This window comes from Bos grunniens, chromosome 4 (assembly GCF_055505025.1).
Source record: "Bos grunniens cultivar Pamir isolate PY7600 chromosome 4, Bosgru_T2T1.0, whole genome shotgun sequence".
Taxonomy (NCBI): domain Eukaryota; kingdom Metazoa; phylum Chordata; class Mammalia; order Artiodactyla; family Bovidae; genus Bos; species Bos grunniens.
The window spans coordinates 90,281,085-90,294,002 of NC_141168.1; the positions used below are offsets into that span (position 1 = coordinate 90,281,085).

The following is a 12,918-nucleotide window of genomic DNA, read 5'->3' on the forward strand; positions in this document are numbered from 1 at the left end:
TGTGTGCGTATATATATATACGTACATATATATATATATATAAATAACTGAATCACTGTGCTCTATAGGACTGTGCTCCATAGGAGAAATAAATGTAATATTGTAAATCAACTATACCTCAATAAAAATAATGATAAAAAGCAAAAAAATACAGTCCCTGTTTTTAGGCATGGACATGGTAGTGGATAATAGCAATAATTTCTTTCACGTGTATTGTATATACTTCCAGTCATACATCTGTAATTTTTCTCTTAAAAACTAATTTGAAGTAGCTTACTTTACAGTATAATGAGAAAGATAAAACTGATAAAATATAGCTTTTTATTAGCCTCTCACTCTAATCTTGACTTTTCACATTATGCTGTAGTGTGATTAGAATAAGTGTTAATGTATCATTTTTAAAGACAGGAAAACAAGCTCAGAAGGACTGTCTCATGTGCTTAAAATCATACAGCTTGTGCAGAACATAGCAGGGCATCAAACTTGGCCTTGTTGCTTTCAAGCCCAATACCACGTTCACAGTAGCCTAGCCATAGTTGTTTTCTTTCACAATTCTTCAGCCATTTCATCTTTGGATTCTCTTTGGATAACCATCCACTCCCAAGCATCATGACCTGGTGACCCTCCTAGAGATGGCAAGCCTCTGACCTGGGCTTCTACCTACATTTCTTTAGAGATAGCAGTCTTTTATTTTTCCTTTATCCAAATTCAGACTTAGCTGACTTATATTCTATTCATTCTTGAGTTTACTATATGCTGGATGACAGCACATCTAAAAAATCTGAATATATGATTCTATTTAATAGTAACTAATGGCCAACTACCTCCCTTCTGTCTGGGGGAAACCTAGTTAAGACCACAAGACAGGGAAGGTTTATCTTCATGACTTCTCCTCTCCTGGTTCCGTGTCCTCATCCCCAAATCAGTGACCTACCCAGGAATACATTTTTTTGTTTAGTAAAATAGTCTCTCAGAGCATGCATTCATGTAAAAGTATAACGGTGGCCAACAACACAAAGCATTAGCTACGTAGAGGCATTTTTGTGTTCTGTTCTCTTCACTATTGTGTTGCCATAGCCTAGCAACACATCTCTCACATGGTTAGGTGCTCAGTACACATTTACTGAATGAATGTTAAATGAATTTGTAATCTGCAAAGAACAGGAACAGAAACCAATACAGAAGTTTCCATCATTTGCCTTCACCGTATTCAGTGCTCCTATGCTTTTTATTTAATTCATCCTTATCTAATTTATCTCATTGCCTCTGGTTTCCCTTCAAATCTGTCCTCTGCATATCTGTCTGAATGATGACTCTGAAATTCATATGTGATTATGCCACTTCCTTGCCTTAAATGCCTTCTGTATATCTCTACTATCTTCAGTATGTAATTCAAAAACATCAGTTAATACTAAAGGTGGTAACAGTAAAAGCAGGAAGAAGTCACCAAATACAGGGCTACTTAGAAGATGCAATTGATAGGAACTGAGATGGAGCTGGATGAGAAGTTGAGAGGAAGGCAAGCATTGGCAAGGATGTTAAAGAAAAGGCTGGGGGGAGGGGAAGTTCAGGAACAACCTATGTGAGAATGCCTGCTTATTTCTCTGGTCCCAATCCCCCTCCCCCTACTCGACTCAAAATGTACAAAATCCAGAGAAACTCCCTTGGACTTGCCTTACAATATGGTAAGGAATTCAGGGATTATAAAACACAATTTTAAGACCTTAGTAATATATCTTTAAAATATGTATTTTAATATTAAATGCAGTAATTTTATTAAATATAGTATGACATCTATTTATTAAACATAATAATATATATATATATTTTTTAAAAGTTGGTTACTTTCTCCATGTTAGTCCGTTTTAGATATCTGGTTTTCTCATTATGAAGGCAATAAAATCCTTAAAACTATATAGCCTACACACTTATGTTCTGTATAAGAAGAGGAATAGTGGGAAAAAAAGTTAAAAGGTATCTCACTTCTTTGTAGATGTTGATTGTAAACAAAAGCCCAGAACAGAATGGATTGTGGAAGCTATCAAGAACAGAAAAAAGATCTTGGGGGACTGTCTCAGTCTAGGTAAAAGGCATAGAGAAGAAGAGACTGTAGGATTTTAATAATATGAGATCTGGCATCAAATCTAGTGAGGTCCTTTTTCCCACATATTTATTAATTGAATGATCTTAGACAAGTTACTTAACCCCTTCAAGTTCCACTATGTATAAAATGAGTTATAATAGCACCTAACTCATACACTAATGGCTTAAATAAGTTTTTTCTCAACACAATGCTTAGCTTCAGAATGCTCAATAAATATTAATTCTTATTGTAGTGATTAACTACTATGAGTTAACAATAAAAACAACAACAACATGGTGGTCTCTATGGCATATGAGCGGAGTATGCCCAAAAGGCTTTGCCATCTAGAAAGCACATATTTTCCAAGATTTCCACATGGAGTTTGTGTTCATTATGGTGTTTGCCTCACATTGGTATAAGTAAGGGAAAACTGATACAATTAACATTCCTTTCCAATAGCAGAAAAAGCCTTTCTCTTCTACTACAATAATCAATAATACAGAACAGACTTCTGGGATGGTGAGAAACCAAAACTAATTTATGAACTGTGATTGTGAAGATATACCACAGAATGGAGACTATTCCTCAGCCTGTTTCCTCCTGCTCCAGACAGACAATCTTATGATACCAGGACATGGAAATAGAGTTTACTGGAATCTAAAAGGGCTTATTTGACACATTCCAATTCTTATAACCCCTGAGACAATAGCTTCAGTCTATGAACAGTGGGCTCCAGACTTGAGCCTTCATCAGAATCCCTGGAAAGCTTGTAAAATTTGCAGATTTTTGGGCCTCAACTCGGTTTATTTTTAACAAGTTCCCAAAAGTGATGCCCATGATACTGGTATGGGACCACACACTAATAATCACTGCTTTAGAACTGAGAGGTCATTCTCCACCTAACAAGAGATTCAGACCATAAGCTATTCTTGACAATAACGTTAGCATTATTTCAAAAAGGTTCTTTGTGGCTTACTAGGTAGCGTCAGTGGTAAAGAACCCGCTTGCAAATGCAAGAGACATAAAAAAGTTTCTTCTTGGAACACACCCTATTTATGGTCCCTGACATTTCAGTGCACATTATCAACTTTCTCTTGCATCACCACTCTCTTTCTAGAAATCTTGCCAACACATTTTGGTTCGTGCTTCAGCATGCTTTGTATTACATTTTTCCTGCTCTATCTGTATTGTTAAATTCTGCCTGTTGTATACTTGGAATCTTCCTTTTGATTTCACCTCTGGCCTAACAGTTTCTCTCAAAGTTTTTGCCTCTTTTTTTTTTTTTTTTTTTAATACAAAACATAAATATATCTACTAGAACTAACTATAATAGCATACTTCATCAGAATGTGCTTAACACCCAGCATATATTATTTTTAACCAAAAGCAAAACTAAAACTAAAATATCAGTACTTGGAACTGGTCCTTTAGATATGTATAATGGATTGACTTCTTTATCAATGTTACCAAAGATTTTGCTACTGAGTGTGCTTAAATCAAGGGATACTTGGGCTAAAAAACCTACTGAAACTATCATTGGCTTTTTTCATACTTTTAAATTAATTTTTTGTTTTGGTTTTAGTGTAAACCTTAATTTTAGAGCCTGTTATTGTTGCAGGAAGGGGGAACCCTTCCAGTGTCCAAAACTGGGCTCTTGTCTAATACTCGGAAATGAACTATCCGAGGAGGCACATATGCTGACAAAGCAAGAGATTTTATTGTGAAAGGGCACCCAGGTGGACAGCAGTAGGGTAAGAGAACCCAGGAGAACAGCTCTGCTACATGGCTTGCAGTCTCAAGTTTTATGGTGATGGGATTAGCTTCTGGGTTGTCTTTAGCCAATCATTCTGACTCAGAGTCCTTTCTGGTGGTGTATGCCTTGTTCAGCCAAGATGGATGCCAGAGAGAAGGATTCTGGGATGTGGTCTGACATGTGGTAACTCCTTTTGACCTTTCCCGAACTCTTCCGGTTGGTGGTGGCTTATTAGTTCCATGTTCATTACCAGGACCTCCTGTCATAAAACAACTCATGCAAATGGTTACTATGCTGCCTGGCCAGGGTGGGCAGTTTCAGTCAGTGTGTTTCCCCTAAAATTATGGCCAACTATGGGCTTCCCGGTAGCTCAGCTGCTAAAGAATCTGTCTGCAATGCAGGAGATCCTGGTTTGCTTCCTGGGTCAGTAAGATCTCCTGGAGAAAGGCATGGCAACCCACTCCAATATCCTTGCCTGGAGAATCCCCATGGACAGAGGAGCCTGGTGGGCTACAGTCCATGGGGTCACAAAGAGTCAGATGCAACTAAGCACAGCATCAGCATGGCTAACTATAATATTTAAGCATTAATCTGCAACACTATCTCAATTGGACCTCCCATTGTGCCCAATTTTGCATTTTAATTTTTAGAATGGCCAAATATAATTTTTTAATGTTCCTCAAATATAAATACATGGCCAAGTATATGAATCTTAGTGAAGTTTTAGCTTTAACTTATTTATATTCTCTCTCATTTGAGAAGACGAAATGGATATTTGGATTTTACTTGTTAACAACTGTCTTCTTACAGCTGTGAAAAAATGAACAGGTTGCCATATTCATCAAAGAGAAACCACTGCACATGTGTGTTTGTGTGTATCTTTAAAAAGCACTGCCTCTGCACTATTTGTATTTAACCACAATGACAGTGACTACCATATAATAAAAGACTTCATTAATTTGTGCTCTGCTTTGGAAAAGAGCATTTAAGTCAGCTCTGCAGATTCAGGGGATAGGTTTCTTTCCTAAGAAAGCAGAAAAGGAAATAAATAAAAACTCAGATCTAAAGGAAAATTAGTATAGAAGATGATCTGGTAAACTGGTTAAAAGAAAAGGCAAAAATGTCCTGTCTCCTATTAGTTGAATTTGCCCTCAAATTCCAAAGACATTTGGTTTTATCCAGTCACTATACTTCGAATAACCACACTTAGGAAAAAATAACTGTCAAGTAAACGATCTCTTTATTACGTGGGGAAAAGGTGGGAGAGCAGTGAGTAAAGACTAGCCAGTACAGAATGGATTTAGAGCTGGGGGAAAAAGGAAGTGGGGAAAGATTTCACATTCTTCTTTCCTCTGTTTTGATGTGTGCATACTCTACAAAGAAAAATTTTTAATTTTTTTTTTTTTTTGCAGTCAATAAGAAATTTACTTGTTTTAAAAAAATCCAAATTCTGGCATTGTCCAGAAAAATTTAACAGGTTTATTTATAACTGTTATAAAGTTGAACTGCTGAAACTTGTTCACTGAAACATTTTGACTTTCATTAATGCTTTATGTCCCTGCATTTATATTAAAAATTCACACACAAATGAAAATGGAAAAACTGCCAATACCTGATTTCTGTCCCCTATTTTCCACTTGTAATCATATACTTAGGTACCTTTTGACCCCATGGAAAAAAATATCTAACGTTCAGAACTACCAATAACAGGAAGAAGAGAATTTTTTTTTAAGAATGAAATGTTTCCCATTATAGTGGATTCTTAAGCACGTTCTCCACATTTGCGGCATGCTAGCTGAATGTCTTTTGGCATAATTGTTACACGTTTGGCACGGATAGCACACAGGTTGGTGTCTTCAAAAAGGCCAACCAGGTAGGCCTCACTTGCCTCCAGCAAAGCACCAATAGCTGCACTCTGGAAGCGCAGATCTGTTTTGAAGTCCTGAGCAATTTCCCGCACCAGACTCTGGAAGGGAAGTTTGCGAATCAGAAGTTCAGTGGACTTCTGATAACGTCTAATTTCACGGAGTGCCACAGTACCAGGCCTGTAACGATGAGGTTTCTTCACCCGTCCAGTAGAGGGCGCACTCTTGCGAGCGGCTTTTGTAGCGAGTTGCTTCCTCGGTGCTTTACCACTGGTCGATTTGCGGGCAGTCTGCTTTGTACGAGCCATGGTATATAGACCTCCTTACTTACCCTCCTTCTCCTTCTGCTGGAGCTCGGCAAGCTAGAGGCGGCGCTGGCGTTGGAGAGCGACAGCGGCGCAGCGGCGGCTGCGAACACCTAAATTCCTTTTTTGATGAGTGTTAAACCATTTCACATTATGTCACTCATCAAAGTTAGCTCAGATGTTCTAAATAAGAACATTTTCACATTAAAAACAAGTTTTTCAGATACCTATCTTGAAAAAATAAGAGCTATTCCACAGTTTATCATGTGTGGGAATATCCTGTAACCTTTATATTTGGTAAAAATTAAATTTTGGTAACATGTTCTCTGGTGAGAATGTGAAAATTCAGGCACACTTATGTTGGTGGCATATAAATTGGTGTAACACCTAAGGAAATTGGTTTGCAATATCTGTTAAGAGAAAAACATACATAACCTTTGACCTAGCAATTTCTCTTCTGTGAATTCAAGCTGCATACATAATTTCACATTTGTGGAAAGATACATGTGCCAATGATAAGCATTTGAGATATCATTTGTAATAACATTTGTTTATCAATATGTGACTGATTATAAATTACATTCTATCCATCTAATGGGATTCTATACAGCTATTAAAATAAATGCAATATGTATTGATATGGGATAGTCTCAAAGACATTAAATAAGAAAATTGCATGTTCATATTCAATATTTGCTTTGCATATAACACTTCTGAAATGATACAGAAGAAGTTGGTATAAGTGCATGGATTGGGGAAAGTGTTAAGTAGAGCAGGGAGCCCAGGGTAGGAAGGATACTTCACTATACTCTCTTTGGGACTTCCTGAATTTTATATTCTGAGCATATTTCCTAGTCAAAATTAATTCAAAAATTTAGAAGCCAATGGAACCTCAAGATGCAAAAGTCTGAAACAACTGAGTTAGTCAACCTTATTTCAAGTTCAACTTAAAATTTTAGTTCCCAGAACAAAAAGTCTAAATCTTTTACTTCTGAATGTAATTAAACTTATTATATACAGAAGGCAACAGTCTTATCATAGGCCATGCAAACTTAGGACCAAAAAAGTACTTTTTAACAACATATTTCTTAAACAGGCATTTGTAAAACTAAAACACATCCATTCTTTGCTTTTCCTGACATGCCAAGTTAGTTCAGCTTAAAGCCTGTCTCTGTAAGGTAAAATAAAGGAAGCTTTGTAGCCATCATTAAATGTCTTCACTGTAAGATTTATTGCCATAATTGTGACAGAGCAAATGATTTTTTTTCTTGGCAGCAAAAATAGTCTTAAAAAGAAACTAGGTATTGTTTTTTCTTTTCCAAGCAAAGTATAGATACCCCAAAAATTACATGGTGTCACAGAGCATGCCATAGTTAAAAAAAATGATGCACTGCCTTCTCTGTCTTATTAAGAAAATTACACAGTTAACTCTTAGTACCTTTGAAGGATGTCTCTGTCTGATGAATTTTGTTATTAGAACAACATTCAGCTGCAAATTGTGTATTGAAACTAACCCATTCTGGACTTAATGAAGTAGATTCTGAATAAAACAGAGATGTCATAGTAACAGATACAAATTCTACACTACAAATGTGGCCGAACATTCCCAGGTTTTTTATGTAGCTATTTGTGAGAGAACAATAAGAAATGTAAAGGATCCATATTCTAGCAAATAACTGACAAGTAGGTTATTAACGTACTAGAGGAAGGAACCATGCAGTTTTCTGCATTACTATTTGCAGAGATTTAATATCATGGGGTTCAAGCTACTCACTCACTCATTTTTTTCTGATTTGGTCAATGAGTCACCTCCCACTGGTCTCATTGCTAGGTGCTGGGAAATCCAAAAGTAAATGAAATACAGTTTATCTTACAGGTTAGTGATAAGGAGGTTGGGAGGAAGTGAACACACAAAAAGATAAACGTAATGAAGGTTAGGAAGGGCAGTGGTGAGGAGATACCCCTCGTCCAAGATAAGGAGCAATGGCTGCGCTTTGCTGGAGCAGCCGTGAAGAGATACCCCACGCCCAAGGTAAGAGAAACCCAAGTAAGACGGTAGGTGTTGCAAGAGGGCATCAGAGGGCAAACACACTGAAACCATACTCACAGAAAACTAGTCAATCTAATCACACTACGACCACAGCCTTGTCTAACTCAATGAAACTAAGCCATGCCCGTGGGGCAACCCAAGATGGGCGGGTCATGATGGAGAGATTTGACAGAATGTGGTCCACTGAAGAAGGGAATGGCAAACCACTTCAGTATTCTTGCCTTGAGAACCCCATGAACAGTATGAAAAGGCAAAATGATAGGATACTGAAAGAGAAACTCCCCAGGTCAGTAGGTGCCCAATATGCTACTGGAGATCAGCGGAGAAATAACTCCAGAAAGAATGAAGGGATGGAGCCAAAGCAAAAAGAATACCCAGCTGTGGATGTGACTGGTGATAGAAGCAAGGTCCGATGCTATAAAGAGCAATATTGCATAGGAACCTGGAATGTCAGGTCCATGAATCAAGGCAAATTGGAAGTGGTCAAACAAGAGATGGCAAGAGTGAATGTCGACATTCTAGGAATCAGTGAACTGAAATGGACTGGAATGGGTGAATTTAACTCAGATGACCATTATATCTACTACTGTGGGCAGGAATCCCTCAGAAGAAATAGAGTAGCCATCATAGTCAACAAAAGAGTCCGAAATGCAGTACTTGGATGCAATCTCAAAAATGACAGAATGATCTCTGTTCGTTTCCAAGGCAAACCACTCAATATCACAGTAATCCAAGTCTATGCCCCAACCAGTAACGCTGAAGAAGCTGAAGTTGAACGGTTCTATGAAGACCTACAAGACCTTTTAGAACTAACACCCAAAAAAGATGTCCTTTTCATTATAGGGGACTGGAATGCAAAAGTAGGAAGTCAAGAAACACCTGGAGTAACAGGCAAATTTGTCCTTGGAATACGGAATGAAGTAGGGCAAAGACTAATAGAGTTTTGCCAAGAAAATGCACTGGTCATAACAAACACCCTCTTCCAACAACACAAGAGAAAACTCTATACATGGACATCACCAGATGATCAACACCGAAATCAGATTGATTACATTCTTTGCAGCCAGAGATGGTGAAGCTCTATACAGTCAGCAAAAACAAGACCAGGAGCTGACTGTGGCTCAGACCATGAACTCCTTATTGCCAAATTCAGATTTAAATTGAACAAAGTAGGGAAAACCACTAGACCATTCAGGTATGACCTCAATCACATCCCTTATGATTATACAGTGGAAGTGAGAAATAGATTTAAGGGCCTAGATCTGATAGATAAGAGTGCCTGATGAACTATGTAATGAGGTTCGTGACATTGTACAGGAGACAGGGATCAAGACCATCCCCATAGAAAAGAAATGCAAAAAAGCAAAATGGCTGTCTGGGGAGGCCTTACAAATAGCTGTGAAAAGAAGAGAAGTGAAAAGCAAAGGAGAAAAGGAAAGATAGAAACATCTGAATGCAGAGTTCCAAAGAATAGCAAGAAGAGATAAGAAAGCCTTCTTCAGCCATCAATGCAAAGAAATAGAGGAAAACAACAGAATGGGAAAGACTAGGGATCTCTTCAAGAAAATCAGAGATACCAAAGGAACATTTCATGCAAAGATGAGCTCGATAAAGGACAGAAATGGTATGGACCTAACAGAAGCAGAAGATATTAAGAAGAGATGTCAAGAATACACAGAAGAACTGTATAAAAAAGATCTTCACGACCCAGATAATCACGATGGTGTGATCACTCACCTAGAGCCAGACATCCTGGAATGTGAAGTCAAGTGGGCCTTAGAAAGCATCACTATGAACAAAGCTAGTGGAGGTGATGGAATTCCAGTTGAACTATTTCAAATCCTGAAAGATGATGCTGTGAAAGTGCTGCACTCAATATGCCAGCAAATTTGGAAAACTCAGCAGTGGCCACAGGACTGGGAAAGGTCCGTTTTCATTCCAATCCCAAAGAAAGGCAATGCCAAAGAATGCTCAAACTACAGCACAATTGCACTCATCTCACACGCTAGTAAAGTAATGCTCAAAATTCTCCAAGCCAGGCTTCAGCAATATGTGAACCGTGAACTTCCTGATGTTCAAGCTGGTTTTAGAAAAGGCAGAGGAACCAGAGATCAAATTGCCAACGTCCGCTGGATCATGGAAAAAGCAAGAGAGTTCCAGAAAAACATCTATTTCTGCTTTACTGACTATGCCAAAGCCTTTGACTGTGTGGATCACAATAAACTGTGGAAAATTCTGAAAGAGATGGGAATACCAGACCACCTGACCTGCCTCTTGAGAAATTTGTATGCAGGTCGGGAAGCAACAGTTAGAACTGGACATGGAACAACAGACTGGTTCCAAATAGGAAAAGGAGTTCGTGAAGGCTGTATATTGTCACCCTGTTTATTTAACTTATATGCAGAGTACATCATGAGAAATACTGGACTGGAAGCAACACAAGCTGGAATCAAGATTGCTGGGAGAAATATCAATAACCTAAGATATGCAGATGATACCACCCTTATGGCAGAAAGTGAAGAGGAACTCAAAAGCCTCTTGATGAAAGTGAAAGAGGAGAGTGAAAAAGTTGGCTTAAAGCTCAACATTCAGAAAACGAAGATCATGGCATCCGGTCCCACCACTTCATGGGAAATAGATGGGGAAACAGTGGAAACAGTGTCAGACTTTATTTTGGGGGGCTGCAAAATCACTGCAGATATTGACTGCAGCCATGAAATTAAAAGACACTTACTCCTTGGAAGGAAAGTTATGACCAACCTAGATAGCATATTCAAAAGCAGAGACATTACTTTGCGAACAAAGATCCGTCTAGTCAAAGCTATGGTTTTTCCTGTGGTCATGTATGGCTGTGAGAGTTGGACTGTGAAGAAGGCTGAGCGCCAAAGAATTGATGCTTTTGAACTGTGGTGTTGGAGAAGACTCTTGAGAGTCGCTTGGACTGCAAGGAGATCCAACCAGTCCATTCTGAAGGGGATAAGCCCTGGGATTTCTTTGGAAGGACTGATGCTAAAGCTGAAACTCCAATACTTTGGCCACCTCATGCGAAGAGTTGACTCATTGGAAAAGACTCTCTGATGCTGGGAGGGATTGGGGGCAGGAGGAGAAGGGGACAACAGAGGATGAGATGGCTGGATGGCATCACTGACTCGATGGACGTGAGTCTGAGTGAACTCCGGGAGTTGGTGATGGACAGGGAGGCCTGGCGTGCTGCGATTCATGGGGTCGCAAAGAGTTGGAAACGACTGAGACACTGAACTGAACTGAACTGAACGCCATATAAGAAGTGTAATAAGAGAAGAAAACAAAAGCGTTAGGAGCCTGGAGGAAAGTCATCTAATTCAGCTTGAAGCATGCATGGGTTTGTGAGTCTAGATGAGATTGAGTGGACAGGATCAAGGAACATTACTGGGAAGTGGTGATAGTAGAAGGGAGTTTTAGTGAAATGCTGAAGTCTGTGTGTGTGTTTGTGTGTGTGTGTGCAGCAAAGCAAAATTGCAGGGGGAGGCAGGGGAATACAACCCTAAAAAGGTACAGAGGTGAGAAATATCAAGGTGAGGGATGGGGGTTGAGGACAGCTTTAAGTAGCTGTGTCCCTAGAACACACTGTAAGGGCAAGAGGGACAGAAAATGAGTATGAGAGATTCATACAGAATATTCCAGCAACAAAATGCTTGAATAAGGATTGACTATAAGAAAAATGCAGCAAGAATCATATACTTGGTCCTCCTTGAATCTATTTACTTCAGAAATGGAAACTTTAGATATTAACTATATAATTTGGATTGAGGGGACAACTAGCATAATAGAGACTGGTAGTAATCGGGTTCTAGGAGTCGGACAGACTGAGTGACTTCACTTTCACTTTTCACTTTCATGCATTGGAGAAGGAAATTGCAACCCACTCCAGTGTTCTTGCCTGGAGAATCCCAGGGACGGGGAAGCCTGGTGGGCTGCTGTCTCTGGGGTTGCACAGAGTCGGACACAACTGAAGCGACTTAGCAGCAGCAGCAGTAATGGGTTATTTTGCTAATTAACTGAAACTTTTACAAAAAACATTTCCTTAATAGAAAATACTGTGTGGAATGTTGCAAACCCACAGTTTGCAACTGACAAGCACACTTCACTGGTCCTTAGGGAGCTGAAGTTTGAAGTCTGAGGGCATTACTGCTAGATAAAGCTTTTCATTTGAAAACCCTTAAAAAAATCTGGATTTCTAAAAAAATTTTTTTAAATACTGAGCAAACTATAAGAAGAAAAAATCATTATCAGTACTAAAAGTAACTGTGATAAGGCAGGATAAAGCAAGATGAAGTGATTTTTTAGAACAGACATTTGTTCTATCAATATATATTCTTTTTTTATTGTGGTAAAATATATTGTGGTCTCAAGCAAGATAACTTAGGCTTCCTTACAGCACGGTGGCTGTGTTCTAAGAGTGCAAAAACCTAGACTGCCAGGCTTCTTCAGTCCAAGGCCCAGAAAATACCTTCTGCTGATTTTTATTGGTCAAAGCAAGTCACAAGTGAGCTTAATATAAAAGTTGGGGAAATAGATTCCACCTCTTGGTGGGGGAAATGTGACAAAGCAATTGTGGTCATCTTCAATCTACCACAGTATTTATATTCAAAATTATGAATTTATGTACCTAAAACAAAACAAACAACAAACAAAAAACCCCTTTGTCTCTATTAGATTTTCTGTAAGGACCACATGCTTTGGTTGCTTTAAGTTATCTTTTTATGGGGCTGAAGGTAAAGGGTTAAGGGGAAATGGTAACTTACTGGTGTGTACTGTCATAACTGGCATGTTTATTTCTGTGTTCTTTTTTTTTATAGATCTGAAAAGGAATTTGCATCCAG

General features: G+C 38.6%; 1 protein-coding gene and 1 long non-coding RNA gene across 7 annotated transcripts in view; both read right to left on the minus strand.

Moving 5' to 3' along the window:
- Positions 1-12,918, minus strand: part of LOC147374513 (uncharacterized) — a 242,567-nt gene that overhangs the window by 188,590 nt on the left and 41,059 nt on the right. The window lies entirely within an intron of this gene.
- Positions 5,229-8,299, minus strand: LOC147374514 (histone H3.3A-like). The gene has a single exon (XM_086397431.1). It carries the CDS (start codon positions 6,007-6,009, stop codon positions 5,599-5,601), a length of 411 nt encoding a protein of 136 aa, XP_086253557.1. The 5' UTR covers positions 6,010-8,299; the 3' UTR covers positions 5,229-5,598.